The sequence below is a fragment of the Girardinichthys multiradiatus genome, chromosome 10 (assembly GCF_021462225.1).
Source record: "Girardinichthys multiradiatus isolate DD_20200921_A chromosome 10, DD_fGirMul_XY1, whole genome shotgun sequence".
Classification (NCBI taxonomy): domain Eukaryota; kingdom Metazoa; phylum Chordata; class Actinopteri; order Cyprinodontiformes; family Goodeidae; genus Girardinichthys; species Girardinichthys multiradiatus.
In genome coordinates this window covers 7,009,604-7,037,588 of record NC_061803.1, presented here as the reverse complement: position 1 = coordinate 7,037,588, position 27,985 = coordinate 7,009,604, and the positions used below count along the sequence as shown (strand labels likewise).

The window sequence follows — 27,985 nt, the reverse complement described above, 5'->3', positions numbered from 1 at the left end:
CCAGGTCCTTGTCAGCACTGCTCATGGGCGCGCTTCCATGGCAACACAAGACCAGGTGACCTCAAAGAGAAGAGAGAATGATTAAAACCAAATATTAAATAAAGCAAATAACTTCCTCCCAACAAAGCAATACATTTACCAACTAAATAAGAATATTGGAAGTACAAAAAACAGCACCTGTTAGGGAGGGGGTAAATCCCTCACAGCTATGAAGCCGTCACTAAACAGAAGATTGGGGTTTCATTTTGACAACTGACCTGTCGGGGGCAGCAATGTGCTGGAGCTACCTCTAGACTGCAGCAAACACTATTATCAGTCAAAGAGGAACATAATAGCAATGTGGCATCCTGGTGTAAAGTGAATGGCAGAAACCATCGTATTTTTTTCAAAACAGCCTTATTTATGAACCTTAATTGATGTATTTATATTAAGAGGTGAGAAAGAATTGACAATGGAGACTTATGTAACTGGCGAGTGTTTGACTGGAGAAGCCAGTCGATGTTTTGTGCCCATTGCCGCTAGCACACTCCTGCCAGAATCAGTATGTGCCAACACTGCTAGTACACAATGATTTCCATGATACTGAAAACATCTGTAGAATCACAAAATTGGACAATTTCATGGAATCCATTTTAAGATCTGAAATAGTTTAGAATTCAGTAATATGAATTTTATCCAGTCTGTGTTTTTGCAATAAACTGTCAGTGAAGTCTTCAAAGTGATGTTCTCAGTGAAAGAGCACTAATACAGTACGTGTGGTAGTCCCTGTAGCTCTGTTCGTTTGATATAACCCTAACAGGTGAGGCTCATCTCAGCTTATGATCAACCGCCAAGTTAAAAACACCTGAGAACAACATAGCATGTTGCTTTCAAACTAGACATTAGGAATCGCAACGCTCAAAATAAATTACTTTGTTTATGTAGTAGGGGAAAAACTCATTGCATAAATTTTGTTTATAGACCTGAAAGCATAGAGAAAACATGTTACATGTTTATGTTGAACTATCAAGGAGTCATATCAAAAAAGAAGAAAAGGTCTAGTCTTAGGCTGCTGTTTCTGCAAACTCTCCTGTGTGCAAAGATTCTTTAGAAGAGCTGAGAAATGCATTTACTGAAAATTTTGACCAGCAAATTAGAGAGAATGCTAAGATTGCTTTAGGTGTAAGGTTGTTAGAGTATTATAACAGCTGTCTAGAAACCAATTAAAACAATGTTGGATCAATTGAGGCTATTCAGAAACTATGTATGAGACTAAATATTGTCAAACAAACAAATCAGATTATACACAATGAAATACTAATGTATACATTTTAATTATTGCACGAGGCTATCCTTGAACTGTTTCATTACGTTCACAATGAAAATATGTGACACTTTTTAATTACAAAAATACTTATTTCATAAAAGCTTTGCACAAAAAATATATATATATATTAAAATTTGGGATATTCCTCTGAACAGTTAGCATTTCATTCATTAACGAGATGATTACAGGAACTTAAATAAAATATTGGGTTTACATTGTAAAAAAAATAGAATGGATTTTGTAGGGCCCTTAAGTACTCATACATAGTGTATTGTTACATTTCATTTACAAGAAAGCCATTTTAGCAGATTTATCGGCAGATCGGGTAGGTTTTAATAGGAAAAATGTTACACAAAAATGCCTGGGTTTAGTTTTTTGTTGGGTGGTAAATATTTTCTTTAACAATTTTAATTTCCACCCCTGGTGCTCACCCAAAATAAAGAAAGGTTACCTGATATATTGCCAGACAAAAAGTTAACTCAATACAGCTCCTTTGATTAGCTGCTAATCATTGATCTTCTCCATCTGGAGCTATGTGACTGCTCTCTATCATGCAACAGAGAACACAAATGAATCCCCACATGATTTAAAACTAATTCCATTGCTGTTTATGGTGAGAATCATAGCATGATCTCGAGTGTACAATAGTGTTCACTGCACCCCTTGAGGTCTCCAGTCCGGCATAGATTTTCACATATTTCTATGTGAAAATTCTGAATACAAGATGTTAAACATGTTGACTTTAAATGTCACTATTTTTGTTGGGGTAAGCAAAGTACAGTTATTTACAAGAAAGAGGATAAAACCAATGTGAGCATGCACTTAATTTGATGACATTTGTACATTTAAGATCAAATTAATTCAATTCATTGAAAAATAAACACACACAAAATCACCTGTGTGTGTTTTGGGGGGCCTCCTTTTGTCTTTTGAAAAATCCATGTTCAACCACCACAAAATAACCATGTCGTTTTAATTAGTAAATGTCTCAGCAGTGTTTATAATTGGTGATTTATTACATTCTCATATTAATTAAAAATATCTCTGTTTATACTGAGTTCATTTTTTATGCTAGGGATGCAGCTAATGATGTTCATAATAAATCATTTGCAGATTTCTTTCTTAATTAACTACTACGTTTTAAGTTTCAACCGCCATATTTACCCAGTTCCTTAATTTTGGATATAATTAGATACTTTTAAGTGTCTCACTTAAAAGTATCACTTACTAAAGCAGGCAGTAACCCAAAAAGCAAAAACGTCTAAACTTTATCTGAACTCTTAAGCTATCCTCTTCATTTATATGTGATTTGGTGGATACTTTTAGGTCTTAATTATTGGGATTCAGGCATTTTTATTTTACTGACTAACACTTTTCATTTGACTGACAATAAATTAATAGACCTGTATAAATAAATGAAATACATTTGATTTTGTGGTCTCTAACATCACCTCAACCTCACATTCTGAACAGATTTATTTATCATTTTAATTATTTTGCTTACAATTCTTGGAATCACTTTTAGTCTAGTTTTGTTGAAATACATTATTATGTATCTTTAATTTTACTCTTGTTCTTCACAGACTGCTAATTTTGATCAGCAGATTAACACTGTATTTCAGGGTATTTTATTGCTTTTGTTTAGAGAACAAAAGCTCACTTTTCTCCAAGAGCTTTTGTCTTGAAATCGAGATATTTTTCATATTTTAATGGCAAGTCTTCTTGTCTAGAACAGGATTGTAAATAGTGTATCATTGTTCTTATTCTGTGCAACAAAAAGTGCCTTTGCTTTACATAATTTACCTTTATTTGACCTTCACAATTATTTGCACCACTGATAAACATGTGTAAAAATTCTTCTTATGGAGACTTGGTGACCATAAAATGCTTGGTTTTGCTGCAAGCGCTTTGTAGTAAACGTTTGAAACATTTGATCTACTCAGACTCAGCTTAGTTTATTTATATGGCACCAATTAATTTCAGGGCTAACAAGTATGCCAATTCATATTTTGAAATACATAATTACACCAATCCAATAATATAGGCACATTTAGGTACAACTACATGTATTCCAGTTGTATTCTTGTTATAATATAATGTAGTCACATTATGTTTTTAGTGATTAACATGGAAAATCAATCAGTCAGATGTATTGAGTCATTAACTTTACAGCAGTCTCTCATCCTAAACAAGTATGTGGATACACTGGAAAGTATGAACTCCCTTTTAACAGGAAGACACCTCCAGCAGAACTAGCTGCTAGCTCTGTTTGTTACTTTTACTAGGAGTTAACTCACCTCATAGCTGATATTTATTTGCTTATGAAAATCAACACACATTTAATTTTGGCACAGGTTAAAGCATTATTAATTCATTACATTTAAAATGTAAACGTTTTTTTATTACACTCAATAAGAATTAGTTTGCATTCCTCTATGATTTGTTCAATAGATAGCCTTATAAAAACATTTTTTAATTCTGGTTTCATTTCCTTAAGTCATTTAGCATATTGTTAGATTTTTACATGGCATGTATTATTGCCAATGTATATTATAATATCTATATTCACTTAAACTGTATTTAATTTAGTGAAATCTACAAAGGAAGTAGTTTTTTTTTCTATTTTTTACAACCATGATGGAAAATGTTTCCTTCTTTCAAAGGAAGGGCACAATTGAGGAAATTTAAAGCAAAAGCCTGAAAAATTTACAAACCCTCTTTCTGCTGTCTTAAACATCTTCATTGCATTGAAGATTTATAGGCACTCATGTAATTTCCTTTTATATAAAATGCATCTACAATATTTGTATTGACGACTCAAAGACAAAAAGCTTTAATTTTCTCTGATGTGTCTAGACGATACAATTATTTTACACACATGTTCACCTTCCCATAACCAGCAGGAAGTAAATTATTTAAGCCCTCCTCCCTTTTTATGTCAATTCTTTGCACTTTTAGTAAATGCGTGTTTAACATATTTATCACAAATACAAATGTAACTCAGGCGTTAATGACAATTCATGTTACTTTTTTACCTGTTAGAGTTTTAAATTAATCAGTTGATGGTAATTAGGTTTCAATCTCCATCTGTCCTGAAGGGCCATGAAAATAATATCAAGGTTGGTAAGCTTTTACACACCTCGTTGACAATCAGGAGCTCTAGTGGGCTTCATCCTCTCTCTTGTCATCCTTCATAATCACATTATGTCCTCTCAAGGTACAGTTGAAACACACTTGCTAAATGTGTAATGCACTGCATCATAGTGGAGGCAGCCAGCACAGTGTGTTGTGGATGTCTGTCATTGGTAGTTGTTTTCCCAAAGAAGTCTAATGAATAATACAATTCCCTGAAACATCTCAGGTGGTTCAAGAAGATGTTGCTGTGATGGCCCTCACTTGCTCTTTGATATTTTTGGGGCAGCAATGACACTCTTGGCTGAAGATGGCATTTTACTTATCTCATTTAAAGTGTCTTTCTAGAAATCAATTCTGCCTTATAAATAATACTCAATGTCAAAATTTAAATTCGGCATTTTTTTCTTGCTATACACTAGCTAACCTTACAAAGAAAAAAAAACAAAAACGGTTTAAATTACCTCAACTATTTCTACTTTCATTTAAATAGATTTAATGGATGTGGGGGAAAATACTTTAAAAGATGATTGTTCACTTATTGTGAGCTTTAACAATTTCTATAAAAAATGAACCCAGTTAATCAGACTTTTCAAGAATTTTAATCGGTAATCCATTACTACTTGTTTCACTTGGGTAAAAATATGATTTGACACAAAAGGCCAGTTTCTTTTAGCAACTCTTCAAAATGGGAAAGACAAGAAAACATGATAGTTAAGTTAGGAAGATGTGTGCTGTAACACTGTTTCCTACAATGCATGTTGCCATAAACATATTTTAAATAGGTCTAATATGAGGAAATGCATTGCATGCTGGGCATTACTCCATCCCCCCTCATACTAAAGGATCAATTGGCCATTTAGGGATGAACGTTTATGGCTTTACCAGTGACCCCAAGTGGATGAACATTTATTAGCTTAATAATCCATAAGTAAGTCAGACTGTTGTCAACTCAAGCATTTAGCATCATCAGCACAGACAGAGCATCTGCATTGCATAGCATCTGCATTACCTAATGTTATTATTAGGTCAAAATTTGGTAAGCACTGGCATGACTCATATGTGCAGTATATATGGAGTCACGGATTTAGAAAGCCCACGTTGCTGCAGTGCACATCAGTGCATCAGTTGGCATGTTTAACACACTATACAAGCATCATGCTGTAGTGTCCTAAGACAGTAGAGATGTGGATATTTTTTATCAGAAGCATTAAAGCTCCTGAAAAGAAATGCAAATGGAAGGTTTAAAAAGGATCGCTGACCGCTGTGCCCTGTAGAATTCATGTTTGGTCAGATGCCAATGGAGGGGATGGTTTCACAGAAAATATGAAGGTGTACCTTTTGAAGGGGGCCTGACACCAATGGTGTGCATTGCTCTGTAGCTGGTGATTGAATTGACTGTATTTGTTTGCATAGGGACAAATTTTAAGCATTAACAAATACCATACGCTTCAACATTTATAGCCTTAGCTATGTTAGCTAATCCGTCCTGTTTGCATTGCAACAATACATATAAAGACTGACTGCATGGTGGTAAAGTATGTCTTCATCCAAATAGCAGAGTATATCCACATATATCAAAGATCATGTTGTAAAAACTAAAATATATCACAGATTTGAGCATAAAATAAATGTGAATTTGATGTAAATTGTAATTTTTCCTAAGCTTAACATGCATATTAACTAAACAAATTACTATTAAAATGTTCTTTTAGGAGCCTAAGGTGATATTCTCTTCAAAACTGAAAAAAACTTTCTCAGTTTGACTGTGTTGTTTTAGGATTGCATGCATATGCTCACACAAACACACACATCCAGCTAGAGAGTGCAAAAAAAATCTCTGAAGATGAAGGGGAATATATCTCCTTCAGTGGCATCCCACCTCTCTCACTGTGTCCATCTCCCATGAGCTCTTTCTTCCTCTCTGTTATCTCTAGTCCTTTGAAACGGCACCTGTTACGGCCTCCTATCGTAGAAGCTCTGTCCTGATGCAGTGCGCACGCCTATGTGATAAAGAGCCAGCTCCCATTTTTAAGTTCAACCCCGCTGCTGATGTGTAAGACAAATAAGCTTCGAAGTCTTAATCCTCCAAGACCCTAATGACTTTTTTAAAGCATTTTGGAAAGGAGACACCAGACTACAACACTGCATGCTGTGTTTTTCGTTTTTTACTGTGCGCCCACCCAAATATTTTATTCAGTTAGTTATTTCAGATGACATTTGATAGGGAGATTGTCTGTGTATCTTTTTTATTGATGAATGGAAGGGCTGCAACCAGGTTGTTTACTGTCTTAGCTGATGAAAATCTCATGATCCCTGTACGAAATGGGGACACCACAGCAGCAATTACACCATAGTGGAGCCAAACAAAATACAATGTACTGTTAAGACTATGAATATAAAAAGCATACAGGACTAGATGAGGTTCAAAAGAAATGAGGGCAGTATTACCCTACATAATGCTATTACTTCTGCCACATTTTTGCATGCTCATTAGTTAAAACCTTAATGCATCTCTAATCTACAATAGTCACATGCAAACATGACTTTTCTTTGACACTTTTATTATGGTAATCACATAAACTAGCTCAGTACAAAATCCCATAACCCTTTCTGTGTCCTTTTTATGTTGTCAGCAAATAAAATACTTTATAAAAAGGTTAGTCCACAAAATAATTGATGCTGAACTATGTATTCAGCTACTCTGTCAACACACTTATATCCACTTTTATTACTTCAGTAAAAATATGTCATGAACACCTCAGATTTGACCCTTCACCTACAAAAACTGTATTCTACAGGTCCCTTCAAAATGTCCTTACCAAACCACATGTCTGGTGAGATAACCTTTTATTCTACAAAGAACTTGAAAATATAAAAACATCAGTTGTAAGGCTCAAAAAAGTTTTGTCTGAATGCCTGTGAATACGTCGTATACTTGTTTATGAATATTTGTTTTGGCCAAATTACAAATTAGGAAGACTGATCCATCATTAGCTGTAACTTTACATGTTAATTGTTGACTGCATTAAATTCTAAATGTGAAATGTGAATGCAGTCTGTCATTCAGGGATATGATTGCGTTTAAAACTTGTTGTAATTTGACTGTAGTGATAGGTTGTTGACATTTTTGTGACTTTGAGAGGTCTCTCTCAGTCTAAAATATGAGATTTAAGATAACTCTGGTGTGGCCTCAAGCCCTCTACCAGTTGGTTGATCAGACCCTCGTGACATCACATCCCCTGGAAGCTCTGGCTGCCTTGAGAGGAGCTCGGTTTATACTCAACAAGGGCGACTCTTTTAATCCATCAAGAATCTGATAAAGTCAAACTCTATAGCATTGATTACTTTGTTTGAATCTTATGCTACGCTATGTTTTTGTTTAAAGATCTGGAAAATTTTACTTCCACACATTGTGCATAGCATCCCTTCTCCAACATACATTAAAAAACTGAATGGCTCGTTACCAGGCCTCTGCAAAGCTGAATGACATGCTGATGGAATTCAAATTCAGCCATTTGATGTAGCCTGTGTCCAAGCAAGTATGAATCAATAACTGGCAGTATAGTAGCTCTCAAGAACTGGACTTGGTTCTAGCCGATTCAAACTGCTGTATAAGTGACATTTGTCCTTCAACCAAGCTGAGAGATAAGGAGTTGGAATTGCCCACATGAAGCGGACCAATGGTTTCGGATTCAGGAAGGCACTAAATTCATTTTTAGGTCGGGCTTCTGGTGCTGAGAACAGATGGATCCATGTGGTTCCACAACTTTTAATTCATTGTCCATTTTTGCTTCTCCTTCTGATATTAAAATAAATGTTAGATTTAGAATTAGGCCATACAAAGCCGTCTGTTCAAGTTCCTGAGAGACTGACAAACTGTTGATCAACGATAGAACTTTAATCAATTTAGATAATATTGTTTTGAACATTCATTCCCTAGTTTAAGTGACCCTTTTTAATTGTAGCTTGTAGAGTAGAACAAGCGATAGTATCTTTTTTTGTTAGATGTCTATTTGTTTGTGTTGCTTGCGCCAAGTGAATCATTAGTTAAAATGTATTAATTTAATGAAACATTAATTTATTTCTTGATTACGTTGAATACTAGTTCTTTCTTATTTTTGTTATGTGGTTAAATTGAAATGTTAATTTTATCTTGAAAATTGATTCTAAATTAGTCCTAATCCTTGGAAAGATACAGAAATCTTCTGATGCTTCTGATAAAGATTGCTCATTGGGAAGGTCAAGAATTTAACCTTTACGTTGATTTTAAAACTTGGATGATTATAGATTGCGAGGCTGACTGATTAATACTATTAATTTTCCTTAGTTTGCACGTTTTGTTAACTTTGAAATAATCATTGCAGGCAATTCATATTGCCTCATCAATAACAGATTCAAAGATGGGATTAACTGATAAAAGGAAATCAGAGACAGCAGTTATGCATACATTTGTTTGTGCACAAGATGCTGAGGATATGTGTTTGTATGTTTCTAATCATAAAGATAAGTCCATAACTTGAGTAAAGGAAGTTTTACACCATTAAGAAGAGAAGATTTTAGCAATTCATATTGACCATCCCAATGGTATAAATTAGTCTGCAGTGGAAAGGAAATGCATCCTCAATCAGCCCCAGACCTTGTACTACACTGTATTCATGCACAAGGTGTATCGCTGACTGTAACAGGTGGCGCTTTTCAAAAATGACCAAAGTGAAATAATACAACATTCACCAAACCCTCTGTGAATGAAGTCCAAATTATTTGTATTAATACTTGATGATTTATATAATCCCATATCGCACCTGTGCTTCTGTACATATGCAAATTTTCATTTATTATGAATGACTTGTAGGTCAAGCAATGGAAATGAATGGTAACGGCCATTTCAGTGATACTTCACCACATGACTGGTGTCAGTTGGCATGCCTTTTAAAACATGGCAGTAAGTCAAAAGACTTGGTGTGGGTGGAAAAATGCGTGGTGAGGACCCCCCGCTGCCAGATAATGACTGGCTCTGATAGTGAGGCTGAAGAAAGTCATTTTCTCAGATTTAAACAATTAGGAAAAAACTCACTTGGTCCAACAATATTTATATTTCACGGTAATTACAGATACTATAAGCATCAAAGTCACAGTGCACTGATTCAATGAAGCACCAGAGTTTACTGACATGCAATGATTTGATTTTAAAAGTTATTCTTTACCCTCCAATGCCTTAAAAACCAAGACTCCATCATATTTATGAGCTGTTTTCCGAAAACACGTGGCCTACACGTAAAGATTCTCCTTTTCTTCTTCAAAAGCCCACAACCATCATAATTTATACTTTCTATCTGAAAACCCATATTTTTAGCCTGAACTATTCTGTATGATTTACCTGTATGACTCCAGCATTTGGAAATCCAGTATCACTAAAACATGGATGCAAGGTCAATGTACCATTCTACATGGGACTTTAACGCTACTGGAGATTTTCAGAGAGTTATTACTTTTTTGTTTAAGTGATTTCTTTTTATTACCATTTTCTTTTTTCAAAATTATAAAATATCAATGGGTTTAGTTCAGTTCAGTCAATCTATAGTTTTTGTGCAGGTCATATGTGCCCTATCACATTCCTGATAAATGGTGTAAGCGGGTTCAGCTCTTTTGTTTTATTGTTAAAGCTAATAGGTCTGCATTATGCAATATTAAAAAAAAAGAAGGCCCTAAAAAGATGAAGTTTTTTTCTGCTATGGTTTACAAATCTCCAAAGTAGAAAATCTTGAAATTGTATTATTATTATTGCAAACAAACAAACATAAGAAAATGGCAAAATATGGCAAAAGTAGTCATAAATAGTTAATAAAAGTATAAGTATTGGTTCAAATAAGGATGTTTGTGTCATTTTTAGGCAGTTCTCTGTTTTTGGATTGACATGGTCATCTCTCTACACTAGGGGTGAATTCTTGCCAGTTTTGTGGAACGATCCCGTCCTCCTTTCACAGAGTTGGTTCAGAAGCTTCTTAATGATACATTCATTTCAAGCTTGGAAACATCTAAAATATGCAACAACTTCAGTCACCGAGGATCGGAACTCCGTTCCACTGCTGTAGAGTGTACACTTTAATTAAACATTAAGACATTTTTTATTTTAAATTTGTACTGTATTTTCTAGTGAAATAGTTAACAAAATGTATAAAAATAATAAAGAAACACTTGATGGGTATAGAAAAAAAATGTAAACCTACAGCTGCAGCTTCATAATATTTTTGCAATGTTTAGCACTAGATTAATGGAAAAGTAAAGTTGTGCTATTGTGCTAAGGGGGTTAAGATCAGGGTTACTGTATGTCAAACGTTTCTGGTTAATTTGCTATTTTTTCAAACTTATGGTATTTTGACTTTTTATCTGATTTTGTTCTTTTCTTCTATCTTTCTCCATCACACTGTCTCTAAACAGAAGCATGTCGTGCAAGCTCTATAGCTGTCAAACACAGTGACCCTTGAGCAGCCTGGTGTGCCAATACATCCTTAGAATATGAAGAGATTTTTGCTGTAGTTATAGGGAAACTAAAAATCTCTTTTTTATTGAGAATAAAATTTACAAATCAAAAGCTGTCTTTTAAATTAAATGTAGTTAGTATAGAATAGTGTCCCTGCTCAGTGTAGAGATATATTTACATTTTTAAGCAGTGTAAGTATTCTAGATTATAAACTAGAAATGATCTACTACAATCTTGACTTATTAAAAAAAGTGAAATAGCCCTTTAGCTTAGTGCAAATAGGAAGCACTGAAGCAGACACCAACTTTAGCAATATTAGCTCCTAACAATTAGCATGTTCTCACAATACTTACAAATCATTTGTATCATGTCTGTCACTATTTCTTTTTTAAAACCAACTTGATCGTGAGCCAGCCAGGCGTTTTCGCTTTCTTGACTTCGTTTAGCATTCATACTAGACAAACACTGAGAACAGCTGGTATGTGGTTTAAAAATAAGAGAAAAAAATTTAACCAAGGAACAGCTGCTTCCAAAGTTGTTGTGTGTTCAGATTAAATCTAATGTCATTGTTAGGACACCCTAAGCCATGAAAAACACAAAATTATTGCAACTGTAAGAAATATATACTTTTTAGTTATTAAGACATTATGTGCATCCAGAAATAGTTGCAAAGCACTGAGTGAGTCAAAATTTCAACCCTTCCACTGAAAGCAATTTCCCTGTGCCTTGCTAGCTAAAGTATATGGAGATATTTTACAGCTAATTTGCATGTACGTTAGAAGGTAAATGAAGGTTTGGGTAACACGATCACATCACCTTCCCTTGTTTCCTCTTTGTACATATTTTTTCTCCCCCTGCAGTCAAACTATCCTCAATTTTTTTCCCTGCACTAATTAACTGGCAGGATGGTGATTTGTCATGAGACAGAGCTGCCCACCCCTCCATCACCCTCCAGACTCAGAGGTGTGATTGGAACATGTGTTAAAAGCAGCAAGCAGTAACAAACAGCTCTGGAACAGTAGGAGGGAAAACACATGACAGGATATAAACCCACACACGAGAGAAAGCATCATATATGTGCCTCAATCCACACAGACATCTGGGTTCACTATGACGTGTTCTTCCCCCACAACCTCACTAGAAACATACATACGCATAAACACAAGATAAGGCTTTCCTGCTACCCTCTTCAGAGAGACAAACCAAACATGTTCACCTAAAAGCATGCCGTTTATCTCGTATTGTTTATCGCCCATTCAGTCATTCAGCGCAGTGTTCATTGAAACACATTTACAAAACATTCTTAGTATCTCATTGAGCAATGACTAAGCTTATTTTACAGTGGCACAAAGATGGGGATTGCGGGCCGATGGGGGGGATCAAGACGTAGACAAACAGAAAGCAACCCCAGACGTAAACAGATTGCCAGGCAGGCATCCTGCCTTTGGGTTTGTTATTTAGAATACTAACAAGGCATCTGTGCTCACACCAAGGGATACAAGGTGTGATGTAGGGCAGAGCAGAGAACCAATGAGGGAGGGCTGGCTTACCCTTGAAATCTGACTGTCTGTCTTAAGGGCCTGCTCTGAATTTTTTGCGGCACATCATTGCAATTTGCCTGATTGTTTGTTATATTTTTTCTACTGACTCAGAATAAAGGAGTAGTGCTTGGGACTTAATCAAATATTAGATTTTTAAATGAAACCCCAGGGATTTTCAGAGTTTATATGTGGTTGCTGAGAATGTAAGAGAATCCTTAATCTCTCCCACCAAGGCTCCCATATCTTATCCCATAAAAAGTAGTTTAGCATGTGATTATTAATCCAATTCCTCTGCTGTCAGTTGGACTAGTGCTTCAAGCAGCTTGTGGCATCTTTTAAGTCAAATTAAAATGCTCAATCAGATTTAAGGATCTCCAATTATCATCTCCATGGTGATTAGACCTCATTTTATGAAAACTCTTCATATAATTACCAGAGAGATGGCTTTTGTGTATTTTTCCAATAAAATACCTTTCAGTGCACATTCTGAAAAGCAGAACGAACAATGATAAAAAATGTACAGGTCCTTCTCAAAATATTAGCATATTGTGATAAAGTTCATTATTTTCCATAATGTAATGATGAAAATTTAACATTCATATATCTTAGATTCATTGCACACTAACTGAAATATTTCAGGTCTTTTATTGTCTTAATATGGATGATTGTGGCATACAGCTCATGAAAACCCAAAATTCCTATCTCACAAAATTAGCATATTTCATCCGACCAATAAAAGAAAAGTGTTTTTAATACAAAAAACGTCAACCTTCAAATAATCATGTACAGTTATGCACTCAATACTTGGTCGGGAATCCTTTTGCAGAAATGACTGCTTCAATGCGGCGCGGCATGGAGGCAATCAGCCTGTGGCACTGCTGAGGTCTTATGGAGGCCCAGGATGCTTCGATAGCGGCATTTAGCTCATCCAGAGTGTTGGGTCTTGAGTCTCTCAACGTTCTCTTCACAATATCCCACAGATTCTCTATGGGGTTCAGGTCAGGAGAGTTGGCAGGCCAATTGAGCACAGTGATACCATGGTCAGTAAACCATTTATCAGTGGTTTTGGCACTGTGAGCAGGTGCCAGGTTGTGCTGAAAAATGAAATCTTCATCTCCATAAAGCTTTTCAGCAGATGGAAGCATTGAGTGCTCCAAAATCTCCTGATAGCTAGCTGCATTGACCCTGCCCTTGATAAAACACAGTGGACCAACACCAGCAGCTGACACGGCACGCCAGACCATCACTGACTGTGGGTACTTGACACTGGACTTCTGGCATTTTGGCATTTCCTTCTCCCCAGTCTTCCTCCAGACTCTGGCACCTTGATTTCCGGATGACATGCAGAATTTGCTTTCATTCGAAAAAAGTACTTTGGACCACTGAGCAACAGTCCAGTGCTGCTTGTCTGTAGCCCAGGTCAGGCGCTTCTGCCGCTGTTTCTGGTTCAAAAGTGGCTTGACCTGGGGAATGCGGCACCTGTAGCCCATTTCCTGCACACGCCTGTGCAAGGTGGCTCTGGATGTTTCTACTCCAGTCTCAGTCCACTGCTTCCGCAGGTCCCCCAAGGTCTGGATTCGGCCCTTCTCCACAATCTTCCTCAGGGTCCGGTCATCTCTTCTCGTTGTGCAGCGTTTTCTGCCACACTTTTTCCTTCCCACAGACTTCCCACTGAGGTGCCTTGATACAGCACTCTGGGAACAGCCTATTCGTTCAGAAATTTCTTTCTGTGTCTTACCCTCTTGCTTGAGGGTGTCAATAGTGGCCTTCTGGACAGCAGTCAGGTCGGCAGTCTTACCCATGATTGGGGTTTTGAGTGATGAACAAGGCTGGGAGTTTTAAAGGCCTCAGGAATCTTTTGCAGGTGTTTAGAGTTAACTCGTTGATTCAGATGATTAGGTTCATAGCTCGTTTAGAGACCCTTTTAATGATATGCTAATTTTGTGAGATAGGAATTTTGGGTTTTCATGAGCTGTATGCCACAATCATCCGTATTAAGACAATAAAAGACCTGAAATAGTTCAGTTAGTGTGCAATGAATCTAAAATATATGAATGTTAAATTTTCATCATGACATTATGGAAAGTAATGAACTTTATCATAATATGTTAATTTTACGAGAAGGACCTGTACATTATGCTTTTTAGTACATAGGATTATTGTTCTGGTAATAATTAAGAAAAATAATAATTATTTATTTGTATAGCCCTTTACAAAACCCACTAGGTTAACCGATTTGCCTTACCAGTGTAAAATAAAATAAAACACATTAAAAACAATCAATAAAACTGTGTTAGAGTGAAAAAAAGTAAGACACCAATTGATTTTCAGTTAGTTTTTAGTATTTTCCTGGCTGAACAATCAATTATTTAAAGTTTTGTTACACTGTAAAATATCCATCATTTTGTGGAAGACAGGAAGTCGTCTGTCTGCAAAAACTATAGTCTGTATCATCAACAAAGTGTGGATTAGGTTTCAGAATCTCACATATTTCTAAAATAAAGCTCTAGTGTATTTCAGACCTTTATGATATTGGTTGTTTCAGACCAGACTTTTTTAAGTCCACCACAAGACTTCTCATACCAATCATGAGCCAATCCAAAGTCACTTTCGGGACCTTTCATACTCACTTGGACAACTGATCATTTAAAGAAATTTTTCATGATCTGCTTTTAATTTGCCATATAGATATGCAGCTGAAATCAATAACTACAACCAGCAGGAGGTTGCTCACAGTTTTTTGATTGGATTAAGGGTCACAAACTCTCAGATTTCATGAGTCAACTGACTCATACTGTCAATTTGTCTGTTGCCGATTTGTCCCACATGCAGAATACACTCAAAAAGATTATAAAGTTTAAAGCGATTATTTTATCACAGGATTGTGGAAGGCATGGTCTGGAACAGGAACTCCTCGGCTGCATGGAGAGGTAACAGGTAAGTGGAGGATTGTAACAGTTAGGATTTGCTGTGTAATGTATCTTACAATTGTAGGTGTGGATGACTCACTGGAGGAGATAAGGTTCCGGGTCTGGTAAGCTTGGTAAACCTGGTTACGTAGGTTTGACTGATCCTTCCCAACGATCAGAACTTCGGTTTGGTGCGTTCTTTCAGATGGAGTCCAGAGGTGCCGCTCGTTGGAGGGTGGATAGGGTTTGCTCGGAGGAAGCTGAGGTTATGGAGTCCGGTTGCTACCAGCGGAGTTTGACGGAATATCCAAATTCGAATTCTTGGCATGAAAAAGCAAAGGCAGGTAGGTTCTTCAAAGGAACTTGAGCTGTGTCCAAAACTGAACCTGGGAACAAGTAAGAACAAGATCAATAAGTCTAAGCTTAGCATAAACATGGAGTTTGTTTACTTTGGCCAGTTGAATGTACCACAGAGGCAAAACACTCAGGCGTCGAAGTGCTGGCAACATGGTCCTGTTAAACCTCCCAGGTGATCACGGAGATGGAAAACACCTGTCCTTAACCCAACAGAGCACAAGCGGCACCTAGGGGTGAAGCACAATTAATAGCAGGCACAAAATAAAGTCAGCAACTCCTAGAACCCGACATCATCCACCCCTCAACAGCTGCCGCCTGGCGGCCCAGAGAACCAAGAGAAGCACAATAGTCACCTATTAAAGAAGGGATAAACGACCGAGGCACCCAAGAACGGTCCTCAGGAGCATAACCCTCCCAATCCACGAGATATTGCCAGCCCCTACCCCGCCGACGGGAGACCAATATGTGGCGAACCGAATAAACAGGATGTCCCTGAAAGTCCCAGGCGGGTGGAGGGGTTTGGTCGGAGGGGAACAAAACCTGCTGGTGGACACTGGTTTGAGCTGGGACACATGAAAAGTGGGATGAATCCGGAAACTGGGCGGGAGACGGAGGCGAACAGTGCTGGGACTAATAACAGACAATATCTCATAAGGACCAATGAAACTAAGAGAGAGTTTCCTGGAGAGAGACTTAAGTGGGATGTCCCGGGATGAGAGCCAGACCTTTTGACCAGGTTGATATAGAGGCGCCGGCAGGCGCCGTCTATCAGCAAAGTGTTTGTTTTGGAGTGCGGTTCTTTGCAGGGCCCTGACCATGGAATCCCAAATCCGTTTACAGCGACGAATGTGATGTCTGATGGATGGAACAGCTATCTCCTTCTGGTCAGCGGGGAACAATGGTGGCTGATAGCCCAGCGAAACCTCAAACGGGGAACGACCTGTTGCAGATGAGATATGTGCATTATGTGCGTACTCCACCCAAGGTAAAAAATTACTCCAGTCTATGGGGTTAGAGGAAGTCAAACATCTAAGGATGCTCTCTAGTTCCTGATTCATGCGCTCTGTTTGACCGTTGGACTGTGGGTGGTAACCTGAAGTCAGGGAAACTTTGGCTTCTAAAGCTGCACAAAATTGTCTCCACACTTGGGAGGTGAATTGGGGACCACGATCAGAGAGGATTTCTTGTGGTATCCCATGAAGCTGAAATACATGTTTAACTAGTAGTTTTGCAGTTTGGAATGCAGAGGGTAATTTCTTTAAAGGAATGATGGAGAAGCGGTCTATGATAGTGAGGATTGTGGTCATTCCATGAGAGTTAGGCAGTCCAGTAACAAAATCTAGGGCAATGTGAGACCAAGGGCATGCAGGGATACTGAGGGGCTGGAGCAAACCTGCTGGGGGCTGGTTAGTTGGCTTATTTCAAGCGCATGTGGCGCACGCTTTGACGTATTCAGTCACGTCCTTGTGTAGCGACGGCCACCAGAATCTCCTGAAGATCAAAGCCACTGTCTGACTGGTTCCGGGGTGAGTTGAAAACTTGGTTGAATGGAACCAGTGGATAAGTTGCGCTCGAACAGAGGTGGGAACAAAAGTACGGTTAGGTGGTCCAGTCTTAGGGTCAGGTTCATGTTGTTGAGCTTGTTGGACTATACTCTCAATCTCCCAAGTCAGTGAACCTACTATGCAGCTGGAAGGTAAGATGGGTGCAGGTTGTTTTTCAGAATCAGAATCAGAATCAGAATCAGAAAAGCTTTATTGCCAAGTACGTTTTTGGACATACAAGGAATTTGTTTTGGCATAGTCAGTGCAATACAATACAAATTAAACAGTATAAACATATCTACAATATAATATAAATATATGTGCACAATTTTAAGTGAGTGAGAGTAAATATAGAGCAGTATAAGATGCAAGAGCAATACAACAGTGCAGGTGATCATTGTGCAAGTATGGCAGTGCAAGTAAAGCAGGAGTCCAAGCTGAGCGTTAATGTAACGCATAGAGTTACAGGTGTCCTGTCAGCAAAAAAAAAGGGGGGGTGTGGGGGAAAGGGAGAGTGTCAGGGTGGTTTCCGGGCTTTGTTAACAAGGCTGGTGGCAGATGGGAAAAAACTGTTCTTGTGGCGTGAGGTTTTGGTCCGGATGGACCACAGCCTCCTGCCAGAGGGGAGAGTCTCAAAGAGTCTGTGACCGGGGTGGGAGGGATCAGCCAGAATCTTCCCTGCCCGCTTCAGGGTCCTGGAGGTGTACAGTTCCTGGAGCGACAGTAGACTGCAGCCAATCACCTTCTCAGCAGACCGAATGACACGCTGCAGCCTGCCCTTATCCTTGGCTGTAGCAGCGGCGTACCAGATGGTGATGGAGGAGGTGAGGATGGACTCAATGATGGCTGTGTAGAAGTGCACCATCATAGTCTTTGGCAGGTTGAATTTCTTCAGCTGCCGCAGGAAGAACATCCTCTGCTGGGCTTTCTTGATGAGGGAGCTGATGTTTGGCTCCCACTTGAGATCCTGGGAGATGATGGTTCCCAGGAAGCGGAAAGATTCCACAGTGTCAATTGTGGAGTCACAGAGGGTGATGGGGGCAGGTGGGGCTGGGTTCTGCCTGAAGTCCACAACCATCTCCACTGTCTTTAGAGCGTTGAGCTCAAGGTTGTTCTGGCTGCACCAGTCCAACAGATGGTCCACCTCCCATCTGTACGCGGACTCGTCACCATCAGAGATGAGTCCGATCAGGGTGGTGTCGTCCGCAAACTTCAGAAGCTTGACAGACTGGTGACTGGAGGTGCAGCTGTTGGTGTACAGGGAGAAGAGCAGAGGAGAGAGAACACAGCTTTGGGGGGAACCGGTGCTGATGGTCAGGGAGTCCCAGACGTGCTTCCCCAGCCTCACGCGCTGCTTCCTGTCAGACAGGAAGTCAGTGATCCACCTGCAGGTGGAGTCGGGCACACTCAGCTGGGAGAGCTTCTCCTGTAGCAGAACTGGGACGATGGTGTTGAAGGCAGAGCTGATATCCACAAACAGGATCCTGGCATAGGTTCCTGTGGAGTCCAGGTGCCGGAGGATGAAGTGAAGGGCCAGGTTGACTGGTCCGACCCAAAATCCCTCTTCGACACTTGGAAGAAGCTAATCCAGTTAGAGGAGCAGCAGTTTGGCTGTAGTTGCAGATAAATCTCCGATAGAAATGTGTAAATCCAAGGAATCTCTGGAGCTGTTTGCGTGAATTTGGGAGTGGCCATTCCAGGACTGCTTTCATTTTGTCCGGATCTGAGCGAACCTGTCCACCCTCTAGAATGAACCCTAGGAAGGAGACTGAACTCTTATGAACTCGCATTTTTCTGCTTTAACGAAAAGCCGATTTTCCAAGAGACGTTGCAGGACTTGACTGACATGGTGGCGATGTTCGATGATGTTCTTAGAATAAATGAGAATGTCATCTAAGTAAACAAAAACAAATGTACTCAAAACATCTCTCAGCACATTGTTCACTAATGCCTGAAACACTGCAGGCGCATTGCTAAGTCCAAATGGCATAACCAAATATTCAAAATGCCCTAGGGGCATCTTAAATGTTGTCTTCCACTCGTCTCTCTTGTGAATCCGGACGAGGTGGTAAGCATTTCGTAAGTCTAACTTAGTGAACACAGTGAAACCATGGACTGGTTCCAAAGCAGATGAGATTAATGGTAAGGGATATTTATTCTTAACTGTGATTTGATTAAGTCCACGGTAATCAATCCATGGGCGTAATGATCCATCCTTTTTGCCGACAGAGAAAAACCCAGCACCAAGTGGAGAGGATGATGGGCGGATGATTGCAGCTGCCAGAGACTCAGAAATATATTTCTCCATGGTAATCCGTTCAGGCTGAGAAATATTATATAGCCGACTTGATGGTAAAGGTGCTCCAGGAAGAAGATCAATTGCACAGTCATAGGGCCGGTGAGGAGGGAGAGAGAAGGCCCTGGATTTGCTGAAAACCATTTTCAGGTCATGATATTCAAAGGGAACTTGAGTGAGATCTGAAGGCTCCTCCCCCTTATGGTCCATAACCGGGATGTTAGGTGAAACAGCTGACTGTAAACAAAGAGACAAACATTTAGATGACCAGGATTCGACTCAAACTTTTGCCCAGTTAAGATGAGGATTATGAATCTGCAGCCAGGGAAAGCCTAGGACTACAGATCTCTGTGAAATGGGAAAAAGAAGAAGCGAAATATATTCTCTGTGATTACCTGATATTATCAGTTCGAGTGATTTCGTCTGGTGGGTAATGCTGTAGAGAGAATTTCCATCCAGAGCTTGGACATGACGTGACACAGGGAGAGGTTCCGTTTAAATTTGATATTTACTGACTAGGGTTTGATCATTTCAATTTTGATCACTACCAGAATCGATTAGGGCTGACAGGGTGGTAAGTTCATTATTAAATAACAAGGTGACAGGCAAGGTAAATCTAGGGGTCTTGGAGCTACAAAGTCGGTCCGCCGGCTTCCCCTTCACAGTTGACTGACCACCCCTTTTGGCCGAAGAGGGCAGGTAAACACAAAACGATCAGCTGGACCACAATAGAAGCACCGATTAGCCTCTTTTCGATGCTGTCGCTCATCAGAAGTAAACCTGGTCCTCCCTAGTTGCATGGGTTCTGGTTCTGCGGAACAGAGCGGCTGAGGTGTTGCAGAAGTAGATCTAGAGCCTGAGGGTGATTGTGATTTATTTACCAGTCGACCAGACTGGTCGACCAGACTTTTTCTTTCTCTCATTCGTGAATCAAATCTTATAGCTAGGGCAATGAAATCATTTAATTCTTTAGGCTCATCCAACAGGACTAACTCGTCCTTTACGGCCTCGTCCAACGACTGAAAAAATGCGGCTTTAAGAGCCGGCTGATCCCAACCTGAAGCTGCTGCCAATGTGCAGAAATCTATGGAGAACTCAGTTAAAGGTTTGTTCTGTTGTTGTAGTGCCCACAGGCGGCGTGAAATGTGAGTCTGATCAGTCTCTTGAGCAAATGTTTGTTTAAACTCTTTGATATATTCATCATAGGTGCATCCAAACTGATAACAATCAGTAAATCTAGATTCTACCCACCGAAGGGCTTTTCCAGTTAATAACCCGGACATATGAAATCTTGACATCATCGTGAGGAAAAGATTGAGGTGACTGGTTGAACACCAGCTTACACTGTAGCAGAAACCCTCCACAGTCTCTGATTTCTCCAGAAAATGTCTCCGGATTAGGGGAAGTTACGTCATGTCCAGGAAGTAATTGTTGAGACAGCGGAGTTTCGGTAGCGCCACCAGGCAAAGGGGAGTCCTTGGTACTGAGGATATGCTGCAAGAGAGAGGAGATTTGTTCAAGCTGCTGGTTAGTTTGTTTCTGTTGTTCGTGGAGTGAGCGGAGAGATGAACCTTGAGCCTGAATTTGGTGACTATGTTTGGAAAGAGTCCTTTTAAGTGTCTCTGCTGGGTCGGCTTGGCCTGAGTGTTCTGTCATTTTGTTTGTTGCCAATTTGACCCACATGAAGAAAACACTCAAAAAGATTGTAAAGTTTAAAGCGACTATTTTATCACATGATCGTGGAAGGCGTGGTCCGGAACAGGAACTCCTCGGCTGCATGGAGAGGTAACAGGTAAGTGGAGGATTGTAACAGTCAGGATTTGCTGTGTAATGTATCTTACAATTGTAGGTGTGGATGGCTCACTGGAGGAGATAAGGTTCCGGGTCTGGTAAGCTTGGTAAACCTGGTTACGTAGGTTTGACTGATCCTTCCCAAGGATCAGAACTTTGGTTTGGTGCGTTCTTTCAGATGGAGTCCAGAGGTGCCGCTCGTTGGAGGGTGGACAGGGTTCACTCGGAGGAAGCTGAGGTTATGGAGTCCGGTTGCTGCCAGCAGAGCTTGAGGGAATATCCAAACTCAAATTCTTGGCATGAAAAGGCAAAGGCAGGTAGGTTCTTCAAAGGAACTTGAGCTGTGTCCAAAACTGAACCTGGAAGCAAATAAGGACAAGATTAATAAGTCTAAGCTTAGCATAAACATGGAGTTCATTTACTTTGGCCAGTTGAATGTACCACAGAGGCAAAACACTCAGGTGTCGAAGTGCTGGCAGCATGGTCCTTTTAAACCTCCCAGCTGATCACGGAGATGGAAAACACCTGTCCTTAACCCAACAGAGCACAAGCGGCACCTAGGGGTGAAGCACAATTAATAGCAGGCACAAAATAAAGTCAGCAACTCTCAGAACCCAACACATACAGGGAACAGAAACACAATCGATGGAAATAGAACGTGATATAAAATGAGGAAATATTACAATACAAAGTTAATTTTTACTATTTTTCTAATAACTCATCAAGATAACACAGTGCTGGTGTACAAAAAACAAACAAGGAGACATACAGTTTCAAACTATCCCTCTTGTTTTCATCCATAACCTTTTCAGTTTATACCATCGTTAAGCAGGTCCTTACCTAACAGATGCTATTAGCAACATACTGAATTGGCTCCTAATGTTTAAAAAAAACACCTTTTTGATTGAATAACAGGAGCTTATTGTTTTAAATTCATTTTTATTTGACTACAGACAAATGATTTATTGTTAGTCAGATACATTAGAATTTGTAATAACAAAACATTTACTATCCTAAAGTTCATATATCACATGTTTATTGCTTTTTGTACCCATTGTATTAATGGTCTCAATACTGGGCCTCACTTTTTTTACTACAAAAATACTCATTCTATTCCTGTCATAAACTTTACTGACAGCAAAACGATGCTATTTCATTCCTGTCATAAATGTCTATGACCTTTTATCAATCTTTATGATCCTGAGCAGGAAAGGGTGGGAGCCATTAATCAGCATTTCTCTTTTCATTTCTGTCTTCCCATTTCTTCTCATTTGTGATTTTGCTCTTACTAAGATAAATAAACTAAGGCGCAAAGGTTAAGCAGGCTCTGGGTCAGATCATCCCTTCACTAATTCGTACCCCCATTATGTTGCTGAAAGTAATATTAAAAGAAAGACGATAGCAATAAATCAATTGGGGCAGGGTCATTACTGGATGCTTCTTATTGTTTTATTCTTACAATATTTATTTTCATTTTGTTTTCAGCAGCATTTTGAGTTAAGTTTTGGTATGATTTCTACTGACTATTGTCTATTTATCACAATCCTGTCCTGTAAATCTTTTTAAACAGATAACTCTTGATAATTAGACCTTGATCCTCAATATGTTTTACCTGTTTAAATAAAGGTGAGAAGATCTATACAGTTTAGAAAAAATACTTCTATTTTGTACTTTTAAAAGCAAACCATATGAAGAAAAAACATACAATCTTGAGTTTTTCCTTTAACATTGGGTTTAACACTGAGAAATTGGGTGCAGAGTGTCAGACTTGTAGGCTTTTCATAAGGATGAGTCTTCAATGTCTTCTACATTCCAGTAGAAGAATACAAAAAGGCCTGTAGGTTAAAGATACCATTCATCTTTAAACTTTAAGAGTAAGAAAAAGGCAAAGATAAATCACTATGGCTGCTGTTGGTTTCTACTGTTTTAAGACAGAAACCAACATGACCAGCTGTTAATGCATGGATATAAAGGACATTTTGTAAGAGATCTCAGAAAATCTCCATTGGTTTTGCATTAGTCATTTTTCAGGCTTATTAAGCAGAGAACGTCTGAAAGAGAGTAACAATGACAAGAGAGAAGTCTTTATCCCCCTTTGGTTACCTGAGCACAAAACTATAAAGGATTTTTTATATGTGGCTTATTATTGCAGAAATGAAATGACACAAAGCGTTTGAGGTTTAGGAAATTGAAGTTTATTTCTAGTATATTTTTCACGCAAGATTTAAAAAGTAATGGGCCTGACAATTTGAAAGTGCAGTTATGGATTTATATAAAGAGACCGTTTTAGTGCTCTCAAACTACCCAGATGGAGGTTTTCCTCACACCAACGGGCACAAGCACTTCAAAACTTTATTTATTTTTTTTAGTTCCCCCATTATTCAAAGAGGTCTACTTGTAATTCTATAGAACATTTAGTTGCTGTTCACAAGTGGTTCCTGTTAGACAACAAGCTAATGCAAAGGTTAACCAAACATAAACATGGCCATGTTGCAACAGGACTCACACCCCAAGCAACTTTACAATTGTTTTTCAAATAAAAGTGCTGGGGTGTCCAGCAAGTGAATTTCCTACATGTTGTCATATATAAAATGTTTTTTTTTTTAATACTCCCTTTTCAGTAAGGTATTTTAAATTAAAAGAGCTTATATTACTTGCAGATTTCTTATCTAAATAACTAGTAAAATAAGTACAGCTTTATTGAGTTATCTCGTCTCTGGACAGTTTTAATGTGAAAAATATGGTTTCTGTCATCAAACTATACAAGTGAGTGCAGTAGGGCAACAAGCATTGAAAATACTCATTTGGTTGTTGTTGTTTTTATGAATATAATAAGTGTTTTTTAATTCTAAAGCTTTGTTTGAGTCCATGTTCAGGGTATCATTATTAGGTTCAACTTTGAAAACTTTAACAGTTTTTTAATAAAAATGTGAAATAGCCCTTAAGTTTGAACCCCTGTCCCATCTGCTCATGTAGACACTGTTTTCTATCACTTTCTAACCTTATACGTTTTAAACATTAAACTTTTTCTAAAAACTATATTTGTTTGTGTTGAAATTAAATACAAGAACCTTTCAAATCATCCAAACACTTTGAGCCCTTTCAAGACTAACTTCTTCTACATACTTTAAGCTAGAGAGAACAATCAACCTCTAAATAGGTTGGTCACAAGACACTTTGCTTCAAATATTTCAGCTTTTTAATATCGTTTACTGTTCTTAGTAAATTGCAGTTAATGTTTTAAGTTTAAAGTTGCAGTTCAGTTTTTATTTGACAAGCTACTAATAATTTGTCAGCTGTAGAGTGATAAGTCTAACATGACAGGCGCAAAGATGGAACACCATTGTCTGTGTTTCTTGCAAGGGTGACATGGTGTGTCCTTCTGTCGACTAGCTGACCAGGAGAACACGGCAACAGGTCGAACTTTAAACCGTTGGAACAGTATGATAGAAAATGTTATGGATCTTTAAACAGTATATTTAAAAAAAACATGATATGCATTAATACCAGTGTAACAGGCCCATACCTGTTAGGAAGATAAGACATTTTTAAACAAATCATTTGACACTTTAATATTATGCATAGGTGCTTTTGGATAATACGGACCAAATAAATAAAAAGAAACCTTATAAAATGGCTGATTTAAAACAAAATATATTTTATCTTCCACACACAACTGTATTTTAAGATGCTGTAAACTCTAGGAATTAGATATATAAACGGTCACAATTATTTAATTGCAGTTTTCATGCAGAAACAACTCCCCATCTCCACACCTGCTCCTTTTATTCTTTACTGCTCACTTTTTTGTTTCTCCGTGTTGCTTTTTCTCTCAGTTTAAACCTGTTGCTTGTCGCTTATGTGGTGTGTTACCCTGAATGTGAGTCTTTCCATATCAGTAGAACATTGCAAACAGGTGTCAATTGAAAGCATGTGTACAGTGAGCTGATGGCATTGAAAAAATACATACACTACCAATAATTAATAGCTCACCTGTGTGCAAGAGTTTGTTGAAATGGGCACGTCAAGAGAAATCTCTCAAGTGCCTCGGCTAAGCTTTGAAAAAGTGCAGGGGGACTGAGCCCTTCGGATATGCTCACATTATGGCCACTGTTTAAGGCAACAATAAAACTGCCTAAATCTCGCAAGGACAGGAAGTATTCAAAAGGTTTTTCTCAAACACTGTGTAAAGGCAGACGCTTTAAACTATAATTTACTCGTAAATGTTTTGTTTAAGATTTGATGACAGTTTTGGAAGAGAAACGAGCAATAATTATCATACATTAAAACAGTTTCATTACAGTCTTTTAAAAACTACAGTAATTGCATCTTAAATAGCCTAACATAGAATAACATATTTTCAGAGTGAATATCTATGATAGTAGCAGGGAAATCTGTAGGCATCAACAGTGCTTGCATATTTATTTAGTGATGAAGAAAAATATTTGGATGGAGCTTGAACTGTGTTTATTTAAGTGCTCCAGCTATGGCAGTCTTCCTTTAGCTGCAGATCATATGGCGCCTGAATCATGCCAAGAGCTCTTCAGCCCCTTTTCTTCCACCGGGACCTGGCATTCCTGTCTGTCATGTGCTATCAGTAAGGCTGCAGGCGCTGCTCGGTCCTGCCCAACTCCCTTCCCCTTTCTCTCTTTCTTCCCATTTCACCCCTATTCTACACCGTCTCTGTGTCTTTCCCCCTCTGCCATCCCAGCTCACAGCAAGCCATCTGCTTTGTACCGTTCATCCCTTCATCTGTCTAGGTTTCCCTCGTCTAAACTTGCCTCATCTCAAAGCCTCCTAAGATGATGTTTCCCTGCTGGGCTTTGGTGCTTTTTGGTTGGATTGCCTCTATTCAGATGTTAAGTCACACTATTTAACTTTTTTCTTGCCTTCTTTTTGTCTCACAGATGTAAAGAGGGCTACCATGGACTGCGCTGTGACCAGTTTGTACCCAAGTCTGACGCCATCTTGTCTGATCCAAGTATGATTTCCATTATGTTTCTTTTTATTCACTTTTTTGTATGGTGTCTTGATGTACAGTACCATGAAAAGTGTTTACCTCTTTACAGAAATCTTCAATTTTTGCTTTTTTGTCACACGTAAATGTTGTGGATTATGAAAACAAAATGTATTATCAGCCTGGGTTTATACAAAAATTTGTCTTCAAATGAGGACTTCAATATGAAGGAGAAAAATTCCTTAAGTCTAAAGTCGAAAAGAAATTGCACCCATGAATAATTAATTGAATATTATTCCCCACAAACTTTAGTTACATTTTATTAGTCACAACCAGGCCTGAAACCGAGCAGGCAACCTGAAGTAGGCTAATAGCTCTCAAAAAGTCACTGACTTCTTTCACTCTGGAGAGGACTACAAAGCCATTTTCAACGCATTGGGATATCAACAAACACAATGAGAGCTTTTATCTACAAACGGAGAGAACATGAACAGTGGTGAACCCCAGGAGTGCTAAACTTTTCAAAATCACTCCAAACATTAATCAATGATTCATCAATGAAGGCTCCAAAATACCCAGAACAACATCTGAAACAATTCAGGCATCACGTTCCTCAGTGTTCATGATTCAACAAGAGAAAGAAGATTAGTCAAAAATTTAGGAGTTCTAAGATTAAAAACACTAATGACTACAAAAATCACAAAGGCTCGTCTTACATTACCCAAAAAACATCTTTATGATTCCCAAGAATTTTAGTAAATTTCTCTATAAACTGATAAGACAATAGATAGGGTTAGGGTAAGGTTATTTGTTTTTAGAAGGTGTCAGACCTGTTATAACTGGCATAAAAAAAGCACAGCATTTCAGGAAAAAAACATTATATTGACAGTCAAGGATGGTGGTGACAATGTGATGGTCTGGGGCTGCTTTAGGGCCCAGGTGGGTTTCAGTAATTGACTGAACCATGAATTCCCTCTCTCTACCAGAAAACCTTAAAGGAGAATGTGCGGCTACCGGTTTGTGACTTTCAGCTAAAGCGGACTTGGGTTACTCAGCAGGACAATGATCAGAAGCAAAACCAGCATGTCCACCTCTAAAGGCTAAAAAATCCAAAACAAAATAAGGTCAGATGTGTGCAACACAGAAATCATAACAGAGAGGAAAGAGGGTTGAAATTCCTCCACAAAGATATAAAATACCTATTGCCAGTTATTGCGCTTGATGGCAGTCACTGCTGCCAAGAGGGACACAAGCAGATATTAGGTATATGAGGGGATCTCTTTTTTACATAGGGCCACATTTCTTTGGACAGCTTTTTTCGCTTAGTAAAATAAATAATTGTTTCAAAATTATTCAGACCACTTTTTTTTAAAACAAAAACGAAGAACAATCACATGCTGCATGCCTTAAGCAAATCACAAACTGAACTCAATTTGTAACCACAAATAACACATATATTAAACATGCAAAACATAAATAAATACTATATTTATGCTCTCACCACTCTTCTATGTTGATCCATTTGCTTTAACATCTTAAATTTTTTGGCTGTAGTCACTTCTTATCTCTACTTCAGTAGATTGTTTCGTATTTGGAAACAATTAATACCTAAATGTGAGCACAATAAAGGGCCACCTAAGTACCACCGGTGGTTGTCCCAGAGTTTGA

General features: G+C 38.5%; 1 protein-coding gene across 1 annotated transcript in view; it reads left to right on the top strand.

Annotated features, from left to right (window-relative positions):
- nrg3b (neuregulin 3b) overlaps positions 1-27,985 on the top strand; it is a 316,757-nt gene that overhangs the window by 223,634 nt on the left and 65,138 nt on the right. Inside the window, exon 3 of the mRNA XM_047377626.1 lies at positions 26,268-26,341. Coding sequence (XP_047233582.1) covers positions 26,268-26,341 — 74 coding nt within the window. The remainder of the gene's footprint in view (positions 1-26,267; positions 26,342-27,985) is intronic.